Source organism: Cyclopterus lumpus, chromosome 21 (assembly GCF_009769545.1).
Source record: "Cyclopterus lumpus isolate fCycLum1 chromosome 21, fCycLum1.pri, whole genome shotgun sequence".
In the NCBI taxonomy this organism is placed as follows: domain Eukaryota; kingdom Metazoa; phylum Chordata; class Actinopteri; order Perciformes; family Cyclopteridae; genus Cyclopterus; species Cyclopterus lumpus.
The window spans coordinates 3510372-3534591 of NC_046986.1; the positions used below are offsets into that span (position 1 = coordinate 3510372).

Consider the following 24220-nt stretch of genomic DNA (forward strand, 5'->3'; position numbering starts at 1 on the left):
TGCTCCCCCCTCCTGCATTAGTGACCGCATGTTCATGTTCAGCCTCTATACGTGTGTGTGTGTGTGTGTGTGTGTGTGTGTGTGTGTGTGTGTGTGTGTGTGTGTGCATCCATGTGTATGTCAGTGGATGTGGGGGCGGTATGTTTGCGTCGCGTGTTCATTTTTCTGCAGTGTTTGGGGGGGTGAAGGAGTTGAAATGTTATATATTTATATTAACACACAAACACACACACACACACACACACACACACACATGCTGACACACACGTTCGCCGGGCCGAGGAGAAACAGCATCGCGCTGCCGTGTAGCTCGTCGACCTTCGACGTGCGGGTTCCTGTGAGGCCGGTTCCATCTTTTAGAACGTTCTGCGTTATAAACCCACAACTCAGCCGGTATGAACAGAGGAAGCACTCAGATCTTAAAGTGCAACAGTCTGTGCATCCAACATAGCAAAAGTACTTATTATGCAGAATTGCACGTTTGTTATTGTATTATAATTATTCGTGCGTTGACGTGTTCATCAGGTATTAACAAATACAAATACCACACAAGAAATGTGAGTTTATTTAATTTTTTTTAACGTTTTCTAAAGGTTTCTGTTGCTAAAACGCTCAAAAACTCCACGAATCTGTTCGTGAAATATGCGATACCTTTTTGAAACCTCTGTGCGATAATATTTTGATTATCGCAGAAGGACCGATACGTTTAGTATTTCACGTTTTTGATGTTCAAAGAACTCTTGATTATCCAAATCTTGTGGAGGCATGTCATCGGAAAGCAACGGCCAATCACAGACCTGCAGATAGCAGCGTTCATCCAATCGGGAGCCAGAGTTTGCCGTTTTTTTTAACTCTAACTAATGACACATGAATACGTTCATAAAGTTAAATAAACCTACATGGTGCATAAGATACGATATTACTTTATTCATCCTTAAGCATGCAAACTCTGCAGGTTTTAGGATCGAGTCCCACAGACGTAAGAGAATAAACGTGACCGACATGTGGAAGTCACCAGTAATGTGGAAGAAAAAAATATATATAAACATTTTTTTTTTTAAAAACCTGCAGAAAAGAGCGAGTGCGATGAGTTTGCTTCCTGAGAGTAGAGTGCCAAGTGGGAGGGGCCTGTCCTGTAATCGTCACCTTAATGCGCGGGGTTAACGCCGTCCAAATATAGCCCCGTTTCATGATTCAGACTCCTGCTATCGTCACATCATGCGACGTGTGTGGCGTAAACAAACAAGTTAATTCTGCATTGTTTGTGGATAAAAATACTAACGCTGTAGCTCGAGCCGCGTCGTAAAGCTCGCCGAAGTCTGCGCGACTACACCCGTCTAAAAATAACTCCGCCCCGGAGAAGAGAAAGTGTCCCTCGGTATCGGTTTCGGCTGCAGCTCGTTGGCGTTAAGTAACCGTCCCAAATCTGTCCTGTGATTGGTCGCAAAAAGGCTTTGTTAAGTCTCTTTTTTTGGCAGCGTTGTGTGTGTGTGTGTGTGTGTGTTTTGGTTGTCATCGAGGGCACACGCCGACCTGTAACGGCGTCCTGGAGAGCGGCCAGGACGGGCCGGGGATTGAGGCGGCGCAGGCACAGAACATCCCCGATAATCCCGTTGTAAATATAGCACGACGGGACGAATTGAAAACGCTCCAAATGTCGGATAAATGTTCGCAGCGAGCTAAAGATAAAAGAGCTAAATGTTCCGGCTAACGGAGAGAAAAGCCTCTGTCTCTTTTAAGCTTTATGCCCCCCCCCCAAATATATATTTATAATCTCGGAGGAAACTATATATTCAGTCCTGCCAGTAAAAATGAGTGAGAAGAAGACCCCTGTTGTCATGGCTACCCGGTGAGCCAATCACAAGTGGGTGTGTCCAAGAACGTCGTTCACGCTCTGCGTCTCTCGAGAAAGGCCGAGAGTGGTTTGACGATGACGATGCCGATGCCAGTCCCACTACCAGTAACCAGTAAGGGACTTCTTTAGATACCCATCATGTGAATGGAAGCTGTGTGTGTAACGCCCACCATTCTTACTGGTTTAAGGCAGTCTGTTACTGGTTAAAGACAGTTTAATACTGGTTTAAGGCAGTCTGTTACTGGTTAAAGACAGTTTAATACTGGTTTAAGGCAGTCTGTTACTGGTTAAAGACAGTTTAATACTGGTTTAAGGCAGTCTGTTACTGGTTAAAGACAGTTTAATACTGGTTTAAGGCAGTCTGTTACTGGTTAAAGACAGTTTAATACTGGTTTAAGGCAGTCTGTTACTGGTTAAAGACAGTTTAATACTGGTTTAAGGCAGTCTGTTACTGGTTAAAGACAGTTTAATACTGGTTTAAGGCAGTCTGTTACTGGTTAAAGACAGTTTAATACTGGTTTATGGCAGTCTGTTACTGGTTAAAGACAGTTTAATACTGGTTTATGGCAGTCCGTTACTGGTTAAAGACAGTTTAATACTGGTTTATGGCAGTCCGTTACTGGTTAAAGACAGTTTAATACTGGTTAATGGCAGTCTGTTACTGGTTAAAGACAGTTTAATACTGGTTTATGGCAGTCTGTTACTGGTTAAAGACAGTTTAATACTGGTTTATGGCAGTCTGTTACTGGTTAAAGACAGTTTAATACTGGTTAATGGCAGTCTGTTACTGGTTAAAGACAGTTTAATACTGGTTAATGGCAGTCTGTTACTGGTTAAAGACAGTTTAATACTGGTTTATGGCAGTCCGTTACTGGTTAAAGACAGTTTAATACTGGTTAATGGCAGTTTATTACTGGTTTAAGACAGTTTAATACTAGTTTATGGCAGTCTGTTACTGGTTAAAGACAGTTTAATACTGGTTAATGGCAGTCTGTTACTGGTTAAAGACAGTTTAATACTGGTTAATGGCAGTCTGTTACTGGTTAAAGACAGTTTAATACTGGTTTATGGCAGTCCGTTACTGGTTAAAGACAGTTTAATACTGGTTAATGGCAGTTTATTACTGGTTTAAGACAGTTTAATACTGGTTTATGGCAGTCTGTTACTGGTTAAAGACAGTTTAATACTGGTTTATGGCAGTCTGTTACTGGTTAAAGACAGTCTAATAGTAATTTAAGGAAGTCTGTTACTGGTTAAAGACAGTTTAATACTGGTTTATGGCAGTCTGTTACTGGTTAAAGACAGTTTAATACTGGTTTATGGCAGTCCGTTACTGGTTAAAGACAGTTTAATACTGGTTTATGGCAGTCTGTTACTGGTTAAAGACAGTTTAATACTGGTTAATGGCAGTCTGTTACTGGTTAAAGACAGTTTAATACTGGTTTATGGCAGTCTGTTACTGGTTAAAGACAGTTTAATACTGGTTTATGGCAGTCCGTTACTGGTTAAAGACAGTTTAATACTGGTTTATGGCAGTCCGTTACTGGTTAAAGACAGTTTAATACTGGTTAATGGCAGTCTGTTACTGGTTAAAGACAGTTTAATACTGGTTTATGGCAGTCTGTTACTGGTTAAAGACAGTTTAATACTGGTTTATGGCAGTCTGTTACTGGTTAAAGACAGTTTAATACTGGTTAATGGCAGTCTGTTACTGGTTAAAGACAGTTTAATACTGGTTTATGGCAGTCCGTTACTGGTTAAAGACAGTTTAATACTGGTTAATGGCAGTTTATTACTGGTTTAAGACAGTTTAATACTAGTTTATGGCAGTCTGTTACTGGTTAAAGACAGTTTAATACTGGTTAATGGCAGTCTGTTACTGGTTAAAGACAGTTTAATACTGGTTAATGGCAGTCTGTTACTGGTTAAAGACAGTTTAATACTGGTTTATGGCAGTCCGTTACTGGTTAAAGACAGTTTAATACTGGTTAATGGCAGTTTATTACTGGTTTAAGACAGTTTAATACTGGTTTATGGCAGTCTGTTACTGGTTAAAGACAGTTTAATACTGGTTTATGGCAGTCTGTTACTGGTTAAAGACAGTCTAATAGTAATTTAAGGAAGTCTGTTACTGGTTAAAGACAGTTTAATACTGGTTTATGGCAGTCTGTTACTGGTTAAAGACAGTTTAATACTGGTTTATGGCAGTCCGTTACTGGTTAAAGACAGTTTAATACTGGTTTATGGCAGTCTGTTACTGGTTAAAGACAGTTTAATACTGGTTTATGGCAGTCCGTTACTGGTTAAAGACAGTTTAATACTGGTTTATGGCAGTCCGTTACTGGTTAAAGACAGTTTAATACTGGTTAATGGCAGTTTATTACTGGTTTAAGACAGTTTAATACTAGTTTATGGCAGTCTGTTACTGGTTAAAGACAGTTTAATACTGGTTAATGGCAGTCTGTTACTGGTTAAAGACAGTTTAATACTGGTTAATGGCAGTCTGTTACTGGTTAAAGACAGTTTAATACTGGTTTATGGCAGTCCGTTACTGGTTAAAGACAGTTTAATACTGGTTAATGGCAGTTTATTACTGGTTTAAGACAGTTTAATACTGGTTTATGGCAGTCTGTTACTGGTTAAAGACAGTTTAATACTGGTTTATGGCAGTCTGTTACTGGTTAAAGACAGTCTAATAGTAATTTAAGGAAGTCTGTTACTGGTTAAAGACAGTTTAATACTGGTTTATGGCAGTCTGTTACTGGTTAAAGACAGTTTAATACTGGTTTATGGCAGTCCGTTACTGGTTAAAGACAGTTTAATACTGGTTAATGGCAGTCTGTTACTGGTTAAAGACAGTTTAATACTGGTTTATGGCAGTCTGTTACTGGTTAAAGACAGTTTAATACTGGTTTATGGCAGTCTGTTACTGGTTAAAGACAGTTTAATACTGGTTTATGGCAGTCTGTTACTGGTTAAAGACAGTTTAATACTGGTTTATGGCAGTCTGTTACTGGTTAAAGACAGTTTAATACTGGTTTATGGCAGTCTGTTACTGGTTAAAGACAGTTTAATACTGGTTTATGGCAGTCTGTTACTGGTTAAAGACAGTTTAATACTGGTTAATGGCAGTCTGTTACTGGTTAAAGACAGTTTAATACTGGTTAATGGCAGTCTGTTACTGGTTAAAGACAGTTTAATACTGGTTTATGGCAGTCCGTTACTGGTTAAAGACAGTTTAATACTGGTTAATGGCAGTTTATTACTGGTTTAAGACAGTTTAATACTAGTTTATGGCAGTCTAATAGTAATTTAAGGAAGTATATTACTGGTTAAAGACAGTTTAATACTGATTTAAGGCAGTTTATTACTGGTTTAAGGCAGTCTGTTACTGGTTAAAGACAGTTTAATACTGGTGTGAACTAGTTCATGTAGAAAGTGAACTTTCCCAACACTGTTTGTCATATAGTATATTGATTACTTGGTAAACTGAAGCCATGTTCATTTTAATACCAAGTTTATTTGTATACAGTAGACTTTTTACAGCAGTGAGGAGGACGTTGATGAGGTCCAGGAAGAAAGCATTTAGATTCAGGGAAAAACACTAAAAAAAGAAATGTGGGTTGGGGGGTGGTGATCATAGGGAATACACCTTTTTTATTCAACGTTCATGTTTTTGTTGTTCGATGAAAGAATAAAGTTCTACTCACAAAATGTCAATTAAGTCAAAAATGTCATTTTTAAAAGTTGTATTATAAATGTTTGCATGCATGTCTGCTTATGACGCGGTAAATACAGTTAAATTACCCCAAAATGTCCATTTTATTCCCGTTAATTCCCTTTAATTCCCGTTAATTCCCGTGGAAAGTTTCCAACTTTGAATATTCCTGGAATTTTGCAACCCTGATCACACGTCATAATATACTGACGAATGGGAGCAAAACAAAAAAACACATCCTGTGCGTCGATGTACTTTTGTTGGTTGTGTGTGTGTGTGTGTGTGTGTGTGTGTGTGTGTGTGTGTGTCTGTGTGCGTGCGAGCCCGCTGAAGCTCGATAACGAGAGCTGCTCTTCCTCTGCGTTGCGTACCTGAGGCTTCTGATGCGGAAACTACCGGAGAACAAACAGATGCTGACGAAGGAGAACCGGGTGCACACGGCTGGGCCTGTTGTCCTGTTGTTAGGACAAACAGAGAGGACAACAAGCGTTGTTTTATTGTTATTAGGAAACAATGATCACAACAAGCGTTGTTTTATTGTTATTAGGAAACAATTATCACAACAAGCGTTGTTTTCTTCTCTATTAGGAAGCAATTATTATAATAACGTTTTGTTTTCTTTCTTTTTATCAGATAATATATATATATATATATATATATATATATATATATATGTATATTCTAGAGATGACAGAACACTTATAATTAGACTTTAACAGATGATGATGTAACCATGTAAAATCAGCTTTGACCTTTAGCTATTAAAGCTGCAGCTGCAACCAAACTGAATGTCCCATAATGCATCAGTGACTGAGGCCCCCCCCCCCCCCCCCCCCCCCAAACGATGTGATAGGACACTCACAACGTGCCCGTCTGTCTCTGGCTGGGAACGCACTAAGAAATAATATATCTTTATGTTTGTTTCTTTTTCATAATAATAACAATAAGCAGTTTATTTAGTGTTAACCACAGATGTGGTTTAATAAAGGAGACAATTTGACAAATTAGTACACAAAAACAGTTAAAATACTGCAGAGTATTGTGCTAACGTATGCGTGAATATTAATACATTTAAAAGTAGAAACACAATTTTCAATAGGAAAACTTGAATTGGTAATTAAACAGCGACTAAAAACAGCTTTTCCAATTAATTACGAGTGGTATTTTAATTGTTAATTTTTTTAATGTTTACTATATTTTTTGTGTATTTTTTCTTGATGAATGACTCGTAAAAATGTTTAAATTGACTCGAGTTTCAACACAAGTTTCAGACAAAGGGAGGCGTCAGATTAAGTCGCGCATTGTTCTCGACCCAAGGTGTATGGGAATAAGGTCAGGGGGTGTCGAACCAAAGCCGTGCCTCGTGTGAAGGTACGAGCCCCCCCCCCCAAAGCCCATATGCTCAGGCCCCGCCCCCTTCGGATGGACTCCTTGTTAACCCCCCTTCAGCCAGACAACAAAAGATCTGACCCAGAACCCAGTCACCCAATCATGTCATACATCGCCCCCGGGGGTCAAGGGTCATCACGGGTCGCCTGCCAGAGAGGGGTCAGAGATTAACGCGTCCCCGACTGACCACTGCTCTCTTTCTCATGACATCACGTATAACAACTGAGCTGAGATCAGTCGTTACTTCAATCCAATCAATGTCGATGAGACGAGAGGACACGCGGCTGCATTTATTAACCGAGCTGAATTAATTTAATAGACGTTTTCGTCAAAATACAACAAAAAAAAACACTCGCACGGACTCTGACCGTATAGAGTGTCGACCGGCACTCGACATTTTATATTATTTAGACGTTTTTGTGTCAAACGGGAGAGAGAAAGTGAGAAGAAATACATTTGGTGATCCATTTAGTGCTCCAAATGTTTCTTTCCTGTGTTTCTGACTGAAGGAACAGGAGCGTGAATGTGTTGTTTGTTGTTGTAATACCGAGTTTGGCCACTAGAGGCCGATTGTTCTAAATCGGACGAAAAGCATAAAACCAGGCGAATAAACAACACGGATCAGATTTAATAAATTGAGTTCAGTTTATTGAACTTCTCCTCCACATTGTTGTAGTATCGTATTGTTATTGTTGTTATTGTTTATACATCGTTTTACATCTGCAGACTGAGATGTACAACCAGTTAAACCAGTGGTGGAAACCAGTTCAGAAATCCTGCTCGTAGAGAATAACGTGAACACAACGTTTGTGCTTTTATACTTTTTGGATTTCGGAAAGAAAAAAAAGTATTTCTTCAAAATTCATTAAGTCTTGTTTTAATAGATTTTGATGCACATGTTATTATTATTTTGGTAAATTTACCGCGGTCACATAATTGTCTTTTTTTTGGACACCTCTTTTATCTACATAACATATTTGAACAACAACAACAACAACAACAACCTTGTGTCTCGTACCCCATTCTGGTTCTTGGAGGTCTCGTTGTGAGCCGGTCTGAAGTCGACCTTCAGGTCTCACGTGACGTTTGAGAGGCCGACGTGATCACATGACTAAAAGCACCTGTCGGCCTCTCTCCTCCTCCTCCTCCTCCTCCTCCTCCCTGCCTGTCTGTCTGTCTCCCTCCCTCCCTCAATCCCTCTCTCCTTCCTGTCTCCCTGTCTCTCCTTCCTGTCTCACTCCCTTCTCTCCCTCACTCCTTCCCTCCCTGTCTCTCTCCTCATCCTACCTCCCTCCTCCTCCTGTCTCCCTCCCTCCCTGTCTCTCTCCTTCCTGTCTCACTCCCTCCCTCCCTCACTCCTTCCCTCCCTCACTCCTTCCCTCCCTGTCTCTCTCCTCATCCCTCCCTCCCTCTCTCCCTCCCTCTCTCCTCCCTCATCCCTCCTTCCCTCCCTGTCTCTCTCCTCCTCCCTCCCTCCCTCTCTCCTCCACCTCCCTCCTCCCTCCCTCTCTCCTCCTCCTCCTCCCTCCCTGTCTCTCTCCTCCTCCCTCCCTGTCTCTCTCGTCCTCCCTCCCTGTCTCTCTCCTCCTCCTCCCTCCCTGTCTCTCTCCTCCTCCCTCCCTCCCTCCCTCTCTCCCTCCCTCTATCCTCCTCCTTCTCCCTCCCTGTCTCTCTCGTCCTCCTCCCACCCTCCCTCTCTCCTCCACCTCCCTCCTCCCTCTCTCCCTCCCTCTCTCCTCCTCCTCCTCCCTCCCTGTCTCTCTCCTCCTCCCTCCCTGTCTCTCTCGTCCTCCCTCCCTGTCTCTCTCCTCCTCCTCCTCCCTCCCTGTCTCTCTCGTCCTCCTCCCACCCTCCCTGTCTCTCTCCCTCCCTGTCTCTCTCGTCCTCCCTCCCTGTCTCTCTCCTCCTCCTCCCTCCCTGTCTCTCTCCTCCCTCATCCCTCCTTCCCCCCCTGTCTCTCTCCTCCTCCTCCCTCCCTGTCTCTCTCGTCCTCCTCCCACCCTCCCTGTCTCTCTCCCTCCCTCTCTCCTCCTCCTCCCACCCTCCCTGTCTCTCTCCTCCTCCCTCCCTGTCTCTCGTCCTCCTCCCACCCTCCCTCTCTCCTCCACCTCCCTCCTCCCTCTCTCTCTCTCTCCAGTCGCCCTGACCGGAGCGACTCCCCCTCCGGTGAACGATGACGACAGCAAAGCGGAGGCCAAGATTCCTGAAGGCGAGCTGTTGCTGCAGGTATGAAACCTCCTCTCTCCATCTCTCTCTATCTCTCTCTCCATATCTCTCTCCATCTCTCTCTCTCTCCATCTCTCTCATTTCACTACGAACACACTTCATCACTTTGTTTTTTAGTTTTTTTTTCGTTGCCCAAAATCTATTTAGGCCAAAGCGGCGGCTCAGAGGCTCAGGCCGGCTTACCGCTCAGTACGTCTGGCGCTGTCTGCCGCATCCCTAATCTGAGAGCTCCATGTTGGGATAACTTCTACTTCAATTTAAATTAATTCATGCCTAAATATGGATTCTTTTTTTTTTTTTTTTTTTTTTTACAGAACTGTGATGTTTAAAGCGGGATTTTTTTACAACTTTTTGTCATATTTTTGTCGTTTCTGACATGATTCCTGTCAGTTTGTTAAATGAGAAGATCAATACTCATTATGGGCAGTTGGTTAGCCTAGCTTAGCATAAAAACTGTAATTAGGGTAAAATCGCTGTACCGATGTCCTTAAAAGCCAGAGACGAGTCAGCAGTTTTTCACTTCCTGTTTCCCCGTCTCCCTCTTTTATGTTTTGTACGTGTTTTTTTTGTTTTTATGTCTGAAATATGAGATTTAAGGTTTTGTTTTACGACATTAAAATATGAGTTTTCAAGCTTTTTATGTGTTTAAAAAAAACAAAAAAAGCCGTTGCTAACAAGTGGCTAGTTGGCCTTCGTGAGGTCATGTGACCGCGGTGAAGTTCCTCTGTAGCTTCACGAGTCAATTTAGTAAATAAAAAACACATTTTAAACATTACTTAGTTCAACGACCTTCAGAAATTGTGATACTCTGTCCATAGTTTTTACAACGTTTGACATAAGGAGCAAATAAAAAATACTAATCAAATAAAATCATATCCTCATTTTGTAAAATGCCAAATTCACTATTTGAAAATCTCTAAATATAAATATTTTTGCCGGACGTCACAGTCAGGAGAGAGCGAGAGAGAGACATAGACAGAGAGAGAGAGAGAGAGAGAGAGACATAGACAGAGAGAGAGAGAGAGAGAGACATAGACAGCGAGAGAGAGAGAGAGAGAGACGTAGACAGAGAGAGATTTTTTTTTTGATTTTTACAAAAACTTTATTTCTACATAGAACAATACGAACATACAGACACATGAACCAACTAAACCCAACAACAAAAACCTTTTGTGTCCCTGAGAGGTCCTGAGACCCCACTCAGTATGGAGTCGGGAGTTTCCTCTTCTTCCTCCTGCAGCATCTTCTTCTCAACCTCCTGCAGCATCTCCGTCCCGTCCTTCTCCTCCTCCTGCAGCCTCTCCGTCCCGTCCTTCTCCTCCTCCTGCAGCCTCTCCGTCCCGTCCTTCTCCTCTTCCTGCAGCATCTCCATCCCGTCCTTCTCCTCCTCCTGCAGCCTCTCCGTCCCGTCCTTCTCCTCTTCCTGCAGCCTCTCCGTCCCGTCCTTCTCCTCCTCCTGCAGCCTCTCCATCCCGTCCTTCTCCTCCTCCTGCAGCCTCTCCGTCCCGTCCTTCTCCTCTTCCTGCAGCATCTCCATCCCGTCCTTCTCCTCCTCCTGCAGCCTCTCCGTCCCGTCCTCCTCCTCCTCCTGCAGCCTCTCCGTCCCGTCCTTCTCCTCCTCCTGCAGCCTCTCCGTCCCGTCCTCCTCCTCCTCCTGCAGCATCTCCGTCCCGTCCTTCTCCTCCTCCTGCAGCCTCTCCGTCCCGTCCTTCTCCTCTTCCTGCAGCATCTCCGTCCCGTCCTTCTCCTCCTCCTGCAGCCTCTCCATCCCGTCCTTCTCCTCCTCCTGCAGCCTCTCCGTCCCGTCCTTCTCCTCTTCCTGCAGCATCTCCATCCCGTCCTTCTCCTCCTCCTGCAGCCTCTCCGTCCCGTCCTCCTCCTCCTCCTGCAGCCTCTCCGTCCCGTCCTTCTCCTCTTCCTGCAGCATCTCCATCCCGTCCTTCTCCTCCTCCTGCAGCCTCTCCGTCCCGTCCTTCTCCTCCTCCTGCAGCCTCTCCGTCCCGTCCTCCTCCTCCTCCTGCAGCATCTCCGTCCCGTCCTTCTCCTCCTCCTGCAGCCTCTCCGTCCCGTCCTTCTCCTCCTCCTGCAGCCTCTCCGTCCCGTCCTTCTCCTCTTCCTGCAGCCTCTCCGTCCCGTCCTTCTCCTTCAGCCTCTCCGTCCCGTCCTTCTCCTCCTCCTGCAGCCTCTCCATCCCGTCCTTCTCCTCCTCCTGCAGCCTCTCCGTCCCGTCCTTCTCCTCTTCCTGCAGCCTCTCCGTCCCGTCCTTCTCCTCCTCCTGCAGCATCTCCGTCCCGTCCTTCTCCTCTTCCTGCAGCCTCTCCGTCCCGTCCTTCTCCTCCTCCTGCAGCATCTCCGTCCCGTCCTTCTCCTCCTCCTGCAGCATCTCCGTCCCGTCCTTCTCCTCTTCCTGCAGCCTCTCCCTCTCGTCCTCGTCCTCGGAGCAGGGCAGCCACCGTCGCCTCTGGAAGTCTCTGCAGGACCTCCTCACCCTCCCTTATCTCTCTCTCCACATTCTGCGCTATCTTTCTAAGCCTGTAGCCCTCCTGCTTTGTAAAGCTTTTACCTGCTTTACCGGCCATGTGGTGCCTAATGGACCTAGCGAGCCTCGGCACATCAGAGAAGTGGTTCTCTATCACCACCCCTCCGTGCTCCCCTCCTGCGCCCCACTTCCCCCCTCCTGCACCCCACCCGCCTCCTCCCGGCCTCCCTCCTTGTCCCCTCCGTCCTCCTGGCCTCCCTCCTTGTCCCCTCCGTCCTCCCCGGTGTCTCTCTCGGTCGGGTTCCCCTCGGCGCCCTCCTGTCCACCAGATGTCTTCTGAGGACAGGCCCTGCTCTGGTGTCCCTCCCTCCCACAACTAAAACACCTCATGTCGTCTGACGTTGCGAAACAGACATACACACACCCCTCCACTCTCACTCTGAATGAGGTGTTCAGGGCCCCGTTCCTGTCGTTGAGGACCATGAACAGCTGTCTCCGGTGAGACACCACGTGTCTCTGGAGCTGAGACCTGAACCCAGAGGACAGCTTCCTCACCTGGGAAGTAACCCTCCCGTACCTGGACAGTTCCCCCACCAAATCCTCGTCCTTCACGAACGGGGGGACGTTGGACACCGTCACTTTAACCGCCGGTGTGTACAGAGGAGAGACGGGGACGTGCGTGTCGGACACCACGACCCCGTCTCTCCACCACCGCGTCGGCCTTACTCACGGTGTCCAGGAAGATGACCACGGCTTTGTTCATCCGCATGGCCGACCAGCACCAGCTGCATCATCATCATCATCATCATCATCATCGTTGCAAATGAGAAACTAAAGCTCATTTGGAGTAAAAGAGTCCTCCTCCTCCTCGTCCTCATCCTCCTCTTTCTCCTCATCATCCTCCTCCTCTTTCTCATCATCCTCCTCATCATCATCCTCCTCCTCCTCCTCATCGTCGGGATGAGAGCGGTTCAGGAATGCGGTTTATTTCCTTCACATCAGACGTCGGTGAATTATAGACGAGATGCGAGCGCATCAATTATTCAGACCCGGGAAGAAGAAAAAAGAAAAATGTCCGAAAGTTTTAATTACGGGCTCCTCTTTCTTCATCGTCATGTGTGTGTGTGTGTGTGTGTGGGTGTGTGTGTGTGTGTGTGTGTGTGGTAACATTTGGTAAAGGCCGTGAAGCGTTTAGTGAGGTGGAAACGTTGCACCAGCTGTTCCCCTTTGAAGAGAAACAATCAGTGTGCTCCATTTCACCTGACGTGCTTCCTGGTCTCCTTCCTTCCTTCCTTCCTTCCTTCCTTCCTTCCTTCCTGTATCGTTCTCCAATCTACTCTTACATCACAAACCTGAATCTCCACTCTGCAGCTGTTATACTGCATATATAACCATATATAATATATATATATATATATAACCATATATAATATATATTATATATATAACCATATATAATATATATTATATATATATATAACCATATACACAAATTAAATAATTAATATCAGTAAAAAGAGGCCACTATATTTGTGCTCATACTCTTTATATATCTAAAGGTCTGCATTGAGGCACAACGAAATATTATATGTAATATATTCAGATTTATTTACCTGAAAACACACATCTGGAGGTACAAATACACAAATGAACTCAGTAAGTCGTAGAGAGGCAACATGAAGCCCCTGTTGACTCACAGTGTGTGTGTCTGTAACAGTTATACTATACTATATACTTTCATCATAATATATTATGAGGTGATGACAATGGGCCGCTGGGCAAAGACAAGCACCCCCCCCCCCCCCCCCCTCCTCCCCCCTCCCCCCTCCTGCACAGCAGCCAGACACACACACTCCATTCATGATGATGAAGTGTCTCTTTGTGGCCACTTTGTGTCGGTTTTTCTTTGTCTCTTTGTGGTTGTTTTGTGTCTCTTTGTTGATGTGTTGTGTCTCTTTGTGGTTGTTTTGTGTATTTTTGTTGACATTTTGTATCTCTTTGTTGATGTGTTGTGTCTCTTTGTGGTTGTTTTGTGTATTTTTGTTGACATTTTGTATCTCTTTGTTGATGTGTTGTGTCTCTTTGTGGTTGTTTTGTGTCTCTTTGTTGATGTGTTGTGTCTCTTTGTGGTTGTTTTGTGTATTTTTGTTGACATTTTGTATCTCTTTGTTGATGTGTTGTGTCTCTTTGTGGTTGTTTTGTGTCTCTTTGTGGTTGTTTTGTGTCTCTTTGTTGACATTTATGTTTCTTTGTGGTTGTTTTGTGTCTCTGTGTTTGTTTTGTGTCTTTTTGTTGACGTTTTGTGTCTCTTTGTTGACATTTGTGTCTCTTTGTGGTTGTTTTGTGTCTCTTTGCTGACGTGTTGTGTCTCTTTGTAGTTGTTTTGTGTCTCTTTGTTGACATTTGTGTCTCTTTGTGTTTGTTTTGTGTCTCTTTGTTGACGTTTTGTGTCTGCTGATGTGTTGTGTCTCTTTGTGGTTGTTTTGTGTCTCTTTGTGGTTGTTTTGTGTCTCTTTGTTGACATTTGTGTCTCTTTGTGGTTGTTTTGTGTCTCTTTGTGGTTGTTTTGTGTCTCTTTGCTGACATTTTGTGTCTCTTTGTGGTTGTTTTGTGTCTCTTTGTGTTTGTTTTGTGTCTTTTTGTTGACGTTTTGTGTCTCTTTGCTGACGTGTTGTGTCTCTTTGTGGTTGTTTTGTGTCTCTTTGTTGACATTTTGTGTCTCTTTGTGGTTGTTTTGTGTCTCTTTGTTGACGTTTGATGTTTATATTTGGTCATTTTCCCGTAGCTCCTAAAATGAGCGACATTTATCAGGATCACCTCACATCGTACGCTGCGTTTTCCATTTTCTTAACGAACATAATTGAAGGCCTCTGCGTCCTTCTGTTTGACCTGCAGGCTCTCAACGGGTTCGTCATGGTGCTCACGGCCGGCGGGACCATCTTCTACTCCTCTCACACCATCCAGGACTACCTGGGCTTCCACCAGGTACTCCTTTCTACACACATAGCACACACTTGAGATCGGAATGCATGTTTTAACGTGCTCGCCTAGCTTGGACGCAGCTCTGTAGAGTCTCGAGGAGCACACGTCTGATCCTTTTAAAGCCAGCAGGGGCTCTGTTCTCCAAACGAAGACCGGGTCCGGGCGGAGAGCCTCGCGTGCAGCATCTGCTGGTGAGCGGCTCGGGGGTCTCGTACGACCCGTCGCTCGAGAGTCACCGGCAACAGGGCCTGACCTATTTACAGCTTGGCCTTTAGCGCCCCCCCCCCCCCCCCCCCCCCCCCCCCTCACAGGCTCAGCGGCATCCACTCGTTTGACAGCCAGCTGATGTGTTTACCTCGTGTTTCCAAGAAGTACACAAGAGGTTCGCTCAGAACCACTTCCACTAATACCTCCGTGACTGCACGAGAGTGCACACACTCACACACACCAGTTACTATCATGCAACACCCCCGACCGGCGTACTATAAGTACACTTATTTTCCAGACGTACAATCCTGCATACACAACCTCAATGTCGCTATCGTTTTCTCAGACCGACGTCATGCACCAGAGTGTGTTCGAGCTGGTCCACACGGAGGACCAGCAGGAGCTCAGGAGGAACCTGCACTGGGCCTTGAATCCTCCTGCGGCCGCCGCGCCCGCCATCACCCAGGACTCCCCCCAAGGTGAGGACCCCCTCCTCCTGCCATTGAGAGATCCCAGTGGGACTGAAACAGGGAAAACACTAAAAAATATACAGTATGTGTTGTTTTTGGAATGTTTTGTTGTTGGTTCTGTTTCATCTCGTAGTGTTTCTGCCAGAAGGGCTGTTACATCTGTTACTTTGTGTCTTTTTGTGGTTATTTTGTATCTTTGTTTGTGTCTTTTGGTCGTTTTGTGTGTCTGATGTCATTTCTGTGTGTGTGTTTTTTTTGTTAATGCTTTGTGTCTCTTTGTTGTCATTTTGTATTTTACCTGTTTGTTTTGTGTCCATTTGTTGTCTTTTTGTATTTTACCTGTTTGTTTTGTGTCCATTTGTTGTCTTTTTGTATTTTACCTGTTTGTTGTCTTTTTGTGTCTCTTAATAGTCGATTTATGTTTTGTGTTTCTTTGAGGTAATTTTGTTTCTTTTTTTGCTCGCTTTGTGTCTATTTTGTTGACGTTTTGTGTCTGTTTGTTGACATTTTGTGTCTGTTTGTTGAGTTTTTAATCTATTTGTAGTCTTTTGAGTCTCTTTCTTAACTTTTTAGTTTTTTTTGTAGTCTTTTTGTGTTTCTTTGAGGTCATTTTGTTTCTTTTTTTGCTCGTTTTTTGTCTCTTTGTTGACATTTTGTGTCTGTTTGTTGAGTTTTTAATCTATTTGTAGTCTTTTGAGTCTCTTTCTTAACTTTTTAGTTTTTTTTGTAGTCTTTTTGTGTTTCTTTGAGGTCATTTTGTTTCTTTTTTTGCTCGCTTTGTGTCTCTTTGTTGACGTTTTGTGTCTCCTTGTTTACATTTTGTTTCTCTTTGTTGATGTTTTGAGTCTCTTTGTAATCTTTTGAGTCTCTTTGTAGTCTTTTTGTGTTTCTTTGAGGTCATTTTGTTTCTTTTTTGCTCGCTTTGTGTCTCTGTTGACGTTTTGTGTCTCTTTGTTTACATTTTGTTTCTCTTTGTTGATGTTTTGAGTCTCTTTGTAGTCTTTTTGTGTTTCTTTGAAGTCATTTTGCTTCTTTTTTTGCTCGCTTTGTGTCTCTTTGTGTCTCTTTGTTGACGTTTTGTGTCTTTTTGTTGTTTCGTGTCTCTTTGTTTACATTTTGTGTCTGTTTGTTGACGTTTTGAGTCTCTTTGTAATCTTTTGAGGGTTTTTTGTAGTCTTTTGTGTCTCTTTGTAGTCTTTTTATGTTTCTTTTTGGTCATTTTGCTTCTCTCGGTTGGTGCATTTTGTAAATGAAGTTCCAGGGTGACCCCCTGACCTTTGGGGCCCCTCAGTAATCTCTTCTCTATGGAAAGTGGGGATACTGGCAAACTTTTGCTCGGTTGAACATGCATCAAGTCTCTGTACATCCGACATTTATTACAGCTCCACTGCAGCCCCCTCAGCCTGTGAGGACACACACATTTTGGACATAAACATCGTCCGGTTAGGTAAACACAGTTTCAGGCGTTAAGCCGTAAAACCATGCTCAGGTCAAGTCACATGACTCGGTAATCTTCGGCGTGGCTTAGGAGGTAAAGTGGTCCCAGATCTGCACTTGGGGTTGTAAGTTGCTTACGTGTGTGTGGAGCAATGTGTTTAGACCAGGACCCACAGCTCTGACCCCCCTCACACACACACACACACACACACACACTCCCCCCGCTTGGTGTGTTAAGACCGGGCCTCATTACATAAGTCCGTCGTACGTGATGCCGGGCTGCTGATTACATGAGACCGGATTTAAAGTCCAGCTCAAGAAATGAACGCATGAGATGTTTACTTTGAAAAAAAAAATGAGCTTTTAGGTTTTTTTTTTGAACGTCAAAAAACAAGTTAAACTGCATTGTTGTTTTTCGTTGTAAACACAGAGATGGAGCCGGACAGCAGCTCGTCCGTGGTCACCTACAAACCCGATCAGCTTCCCCCGGAGAACTCGTCCTTCCTGGAGAGGAGCTTCATGTGTCGCTTCCGCTGCCTGCTGGACAACTCCTCCGGCTTCCTGGTGGGTTCAATGTCCAAACGCCTGCAGGAACGACGGCATCTTGACTTTGACAACGTTAAAACATGCTTCTTCCCTATCGTGCACGGCGAATTAAACACGCGTGGACCTCTTATAGATTACAGATTGTTCTAATGTCAGTAAACTGTGTTTGAGAGACATGAACTTAAACATTTCAGGCGTAGAGGAGCTAAAGGATTCTGTCTCTGTTTCTCTGTAAGTTCAGAAGTGAGATGGAAACTAGATTCAAGTAAATAAATGTGAGCGTTCAGAAGCAGAGAACTGGATCTCCCTGAAGACGATACAGACGATGTCATCGAGTGTCTTCCTAACACACACGGCCATCTCACCTTCTCCCACCAGGCTCTGAACATCCAGGGCCGACTGAAGTTCCTGCGCGGGCAGAACCAGCGGCAGGAGAACGGAGGGAAGGCGCCGCCTCAGCTCGCGCTGTTCGCCATCGCGACTCCTCTGCAGCCGCCGTCCATCCTGGAGATCAGGACCAAGAACATGATCTTCAGAACCAAACACAAGCTGGACTTCACGCCTCTGGCCTGCGATGCAAAGTGAGGTACCGTTGACGTCGGAGGAGATCCCGGAAGAGGGTCGTAGGTCGTAATGTGTTTTTTTCATTTTCCTGCAGGGGGAAGATCGTCCTGGGCTACACGGAGGCTGAACTGCGGGTTCGAGGTTCTGGCTATCAGTTCATCCACGCGGCGGATATGTTGTACTGCGCGGAGAACCACGTCAGAAGTAAGTTGGGTTCAGGGGATCGAGAGACCCGCGACCGGGAACCGCAACCTCCGTCCCGTCTGCTGGCGAGCTCAAGGATCCTTTGTTGTTGTCATTGCGCAACACGTGAAAAACGCGACAAACTAAACAAAAACAAAAGCAGTATTAATATTATTTATTTTTTATTCATAAGGAATATAAACAGCAGCAGCAACAACCTCATGGCAGATACTACAGCCTAAATGATACATTATGAATAAAGGCCTAAAATATCAATTAAATAATAGTAAAATACAAAAAGGTGAGGTCTATTTTCTTTAAAGAGATCTATTACAAGGTTGATTTAAGTTGTTATTACATAAAAATTTACAAAAGATAGTTTTTGAGTCATCACATCGTAATTTGCAATAAAAATAATGAAATATATATAAAACCGAAATGATAATCCGTCGTATAAAAATACGACAATAAAAAGCTAAAGTGTCGAAAGTGCATTTCCTTAATTTAACGTCCGTATTCTCCAAACACTTTGTGGAGAGATGTGGAGTGACCTTTGTTACAAAGGTCAACAAGCTCACCTTGATTAATCACCTTATAAGGACACTTTTATTTCAGTGTTTCCCAACTCACTTCTAATCTATAAATCCAGAGAGGAGCGGATGTTTCTGATCATCTTTAATATCATTTCCACATCACCGTATATTATCTGGAATAAGTAAACCAGCCATTTAGAAGAGATACGCATTCAATAAATCAATACTTTGTTTTATGCATTCAACAAATCAATAATAATTTTTTTTTATGCATGTGAGATTGAAAACATACAAATATAAGCATTCAAGAGTTAAGTCTCGTTCGCAGATATTAAAGATTGGAAAGAAACCAATAAAGGCCATTTTTGCTAAAGTATTTATTGACACCAATAAAATCTCTTTTATTCATTGAAAAACGTCAGTTTTGGGGTGTTACTATGGGATGTTACTATGGGGTGTTACTATGGGATGTTACTATGGGGTGTTACTATGGGATGTTACTATGGAATGTTACTATGGGATGTTACTATGGGGTGTTACTATGGGATGTTACTATGGGGTGTTACTATGGGGTGTTACTATGGGGTGTTACTATGGAATGTTACTATGGGATGTTACTATGGAATGTTACTATGGGATGTTACTATGGAATGTTACTATGGGATGTTACTATGGGATGTTACTATGGGGTGTTACTATGGGATGTTACTATGGGATGTTACTATGGAATGTTACTATGGGATGTTACTATGGGATGTTACTATGGGATGTTACTATGGAATGTTACTATGGGATGTTACTATGGGGTGTTACTATGGGATGTTACTATGGGATGTTACTATGGGGTGTTACTATGGGATGTTACTATGGGGTGTTACTATGGGATGTTACTATGGGATGTTACTATAGGGTGCTACTATGGGATGTTACTATGGGATGTTACTATGGGGTGTTACTATGGGATGTTACTATGGGATGTTACTATGGGATGTTACTATGGGGTGTTACTATGGAATGTTACTATGGGATGTTACTATGGGATGTTACTATGGGCTGTTACTATGGGATGTTACTATGGGATGTTACTATGGGGTGTTACTATGGGGTGTTACTATGGGATGTTACTATGGGGTGTTACTATGGGATGTTACTATGGGATGTTACTATGGGGTGTTACTATGGGATGTTACTATGGGCTGTTACTATGGGATGTTACTATGGGATGTTACTATGGGGTGTTACTATGGGATGTTACTATGGGGTGTTACTATGGGATGTTACTATGGGATGTTACTATGGGATGTTACTATAGGGTGTTACTATGGGATGTTACTATGGAATGTTACTATGGGGTGTTACTATGGGATGTTACTATGGGATGTTACTATGGGCTGTTACTATGGGATGTTACTATGGGATGTTACTATGGGGTGTTACTATGGGATGTTACTATGGGATGTTACTATGGGATGTTACTATGGGGTGTTACTATGGGATGTTACTATGGGGTGTTACTATGGGATGTTACTATGGGATGTTACTATAGGGTGTTACTATGGGATGTTACTATGGGATGTTACTATGGGGTGTTACTATGGGATGTTACTATGGGGTGTTACTATGGGATGTTACTATGGGATGTTACTATGGGATGTTACTATGGGGTGTTACTATGGGGTGTTACTATGGGATGTTACTATGGGGTGTTACTATGGGGTGTTACTATGGGGTGTTACTATGGGATGTTACTATGGGATGTTACTATGGAATGTTACTATGGGATGTTACTATGGGGTGTTACTATGGGATGTTACTATGGGGTGTTACTATGGGGTGTTACTATGGGATGTTACTATGGGATGTTACTATGGGATGTTACTATGGGGTGTTACTATGGAATGTTACTATGGGATGTTACTATGGGATGTTACTATGGGATGTTACTATGGGATGTTACTATGGGGTGTTACTATGGAATGTTACTATGGGGTGTTACTATGGGATGTTACTATGGGGTGTTACTATGGGGTGTTACTATGGGATGTTACTATGGGGTGTTACTATGGGATGTTACTATGGGATGTTACTATGGGATGTTACGTGGGACGCTCTGCGACAACTCGTCAAATGTTTCCTTACGTGCAGAATATTGAGGACAAAGTGGCAAAATCCAAACAATAAAGACCCAGTTAAAAAGGGTCCCAAAAAGAGACGCTGACCCACGATCACTCGCCTCTTGGCGCTGGTCCGAGGGGCCGGTTCATAAAGGTCGAGGAGCGCCGCTCCGACCGGGTCAGAGAGTTCAGACAGATTTTTTTTTCGCTGGATTACGGAGCAGATTGAGCAAAGCTGCAGGGGAGAGGATACGGCCCACAAAGCCACCGGCACCGGTCGAAGCACCGGAGGTGACATCCGTAAGGCAACGCACTGACCCGAGGTCAGCGGTACCGCCGGTGAGACGCTGAAGAGAGGAAGGGTCAGGAACCCCTTTAGTTCTGTTTTTGGACCCCTTTAACGTGTGTTTGCTTCCCGTATCCATAGTGATGAAGACTGGAGAGAGCGGACTGACGGTGTTCAGGCTCCTCACCAAGGAGAACCGATGGAAGTGGGTCCAGGCCAACGCCAGGCTGGTGTACAAGAACAGCAAGCCGGACTACATCATCGCCACCCAGAGGCCTCTCCTGTAAGACAGGCCAAGTGGGCCAACACGGCGCCTTGATTTAATATTAACGTTTCCATGGCGACAGATTAGAGTTTATAATCTGATGTGTGCAGATAGATTATCCCATTGAAAAGAAGCAGGTAGAGTTTAAACCCCTGCAAAGCTCTGCACCCCCAAATAAATGAATTGTCTCCAGACAATAATCCTGGGTTTTTCCCGTCTCCATAGTGACGAAGAGGGAGGAGAGCACCTGTGTAAGCGCTCCATGCATCTGCCCTTCACCTACGCCACGGGCGAGGCCCTGCTCTACCAGTCCAACCATCCCTTAGCGGCCTTCAGAGACGGTGGCCACGAGAAAAACGGCAGCAAGTCGAAGAAGAGCCGGACTGAAAGGATGTTGAGGGACGGCCTGGACCCCGGCTCTCTCCTCGGGGCGCTCATGAGTCAGGACGAGTCGGTGTACGTTTGCCAGCCGGCCCCGGAGCCCAAGATGTCGTTCCACAGCTTCTTTGGGGAACAAATGGGCTTCTCGGACTCGGAACCCTCCTCCGGCTTGCACGGGAGCTGGGACGAGCAACAGCTCGGCAACAGCTTCGACCCGCTGCTGGCCACTCTGGACTCCCTCTCCCTGGAGGGTCACGGGGTCGTGGATTCGGAAGAGGGCGGCTGTTCGAACGGCGATCTGTTCGGCGCTCTGGAAGGTCTGGGGCTGAGCGCCGAGGACCTGGAGCTGCTGCTGCTGGACGAGCGGATGATCAGGGTCGAGATGGACCCCGAGCGCGTGCCCACCTTGGACGACCTCCTGACGAACGACGAGATCCTCTCGTACATCTACGACTCCATAGAGGGGAAGACGGAGAACGCGGAGCGCCAGGGGGCGGCGGCGCCGCTGGGCTCCACCGCCGCCACGGCGTCGCTCCCCGAAAGCGACGCCCCTTCGGACGCCGACGCGCAAATGCAGTTTCCTCACCACAAGCCTCCCCTGGTGGGCCACGCCCCCATCCTCCAACTGTCCCAGCAGATGCAGCAGCACCTCAGCGTGCGGCCGGATAAGGCGGCGCACGACTGGAACCAGCAGGGCAACCATCTGGCCGGCGCCTTAGTCAACGGAGAGCTGCCGGGCCAAAACCAATCCATCGCCAATGGGCAATGGGCGGCTCAAGACCTCCTGGTCGCCGCGGGGATACAGCACTACAAAACGCAACAGGCGGTTTTCAATGGCAAGGTCTCGGAGCTGGACGGGGAGCTTCACCAACGCTACCTCCAGCACCAGCAGCAGCAGACCAGAGTGCAGAACCATCTCTCACAGCAGTGCCGTGCCGACCAGAAGGCGAGCAACCTCAACGGCCTGCGCGGCATCTCCGGCGTCGAGCACGCGGCGGGCAAATCCCCGTGGCCGGACTACGGCTTCGGTCCGGGTCGCCTCGAGAACGGACGGAGACCCCCGAGGAACGCCTCGCTAGACCCTCGCGTGGATTACGACGTGCCGGACATCGACGTTGCGGATTACGCCGCGGGCGGTTTGTTCGGGAGGAACGGGCGACAGCGCGGGGGCGCGGCCGAGTCCGCCGCGTCGGCCTTCCAGGCGGCGAACCGCAAACTGCAGCCGGAGCAGATCCCGGTTCCTTTGGCGCAGGTCCTCTCCGGCCTGTCGCAGTGCCCTCCCCCCAACGTCTCCCTGGAGCAGATCCTCGGGGTGGGCAAGCCCTGCCGGCAGTTGGACCACTACGCCATGGTGGCCCCTGAGATCCCCCACGACCCCCCCGCTCCCAACAAGGTGAGGGTGCTGAAACACAAAGCGACTTAATGGCCCTTTCTGTTGGCGCGGATCGTTTCTCACAACTTCTCAAATGGTCGTTTATTATTATTTTCATCATGTCCTTTAGTAACATTCTTTTGGGTTCAGCCACACGAGATCTGGTTCCCTCGGGGTCGGTCCAAGACTTTGGTCCAGAGCTTCAACAATCAGATTAATTGTTAAGATGTTCTTTGCACTTTGATTTAAGCACTTTATGATCCCAGAAGATCATCTAACTTCTGGTCAAATGTTCTGGTGAACATTCATAACAAGTGAAGGATGAGTCCTCAGGATTCTGGTCTTTCCTTTCAACGGTGGGCCTCAACTGCGCCTCCTGCAGGGGAGGTGCAGTATATATATATTTATATATACTTAAATGAATTGATTTGATATTAGGGAGAGTTCAATCCTCTGTTTTACCAAGTACTAACTGAATTGTATTTGTGCCTCCGTGCAAGATTTAGACTAAAGTACTTAAAGTATTAGAAATAGTCTTTAAAATTATATTTTTTCGCGACATCGCGAGATTTATTTAATCTTTATTTATTCTTAAAAATTATACATCGTTTTTATCTTGGAAAAGGATTAGTGGGTGACATTGTGCATGTCCAGAAAGGGAAAATATAAATGTACAACTTAAACAATATTATTGTTCTATCTTTTATGTTGAAACACGGTTTCACGTCATTTCTTTCCTCTCTTTTTTTTCTTTTTTTTATATATATTTCATATGCTCGATGTGACTTATTATGTATCCTGCTTCCTCTTCCTGCGTTTCACAACGACACTTCCTCTCTCTCGCCCTCGTGCAGATGGAGAACGGCCTCCTCCTGAGCAGTAATTACCCAGGGGGCCGTGCGCTGCTGCCCAATAGGAACGGAGCAGCGCCCCCTACAGTCCAGATGCCCGTCCCTGAGACTCTGTCCAGCCTCCCCGACTACCTCTGACCTCCTGGACCAGCCTTATACATGCACACCGCAGACGGAATAAACACGGGCCTGTTGGTTTCGGGTTTTTAATTATTTTTATTTTTTTCTTTATTTTCTTTACAATTTTTTGGGGGGGGCGTGTGTGTGTGTGTGTGTGTGCGCGCGTGTGTGTGTGTGTGTGTGTGTTGTATTTCAAGTCATATTATCATACGAGTCCTTTGTTTACAATAATGCAGTCGAGA

General features: G+C 45.2%; 1 protein-coding gene across 1 annotated transcript in view; it reads left to right on the forward strand.

Moving 5' to 3' along the window:
* LOC117750490 (aryl hydrocarbon receptor-like) overlaps positions 1–23996 on the forward strand; it is a 32845-nt gene extending 8849 nt beyond the window's left edge. Inside the window, exons 3-11 of the mRNA XM_034561729.1 lie at positions 9100–9188; positions 14563–14652; positions 15203–15335; positions 17194–17327; positions 17688–17890; positions 17968–18077; positions 21131–21272; positions 21480–23028; positions 23862–23996. Of these exons, the coding sequence (XP_034417620.1) occupies positions 9100–9188; positions 14563–14652; positions 15203–15335; positions 17194–17327; positions 17688–17890; positions 17968–18077; positions 21131–21272; positions 21480–23028; positions 23862–23996 (2585 nt within the window). The remainder of the gene's footprint in view (positions 1–9099; positions 9189–14562; positions 14653–15202; positions 15336–17193; positions 17328–17687; positions 17891–17967; positions 18078–21130; positions 21273–21479; positions 23029–23861) is intronic.
* The last annotated feature ends 224 nt before the right edge of the window (positions 23997–24220 follow it).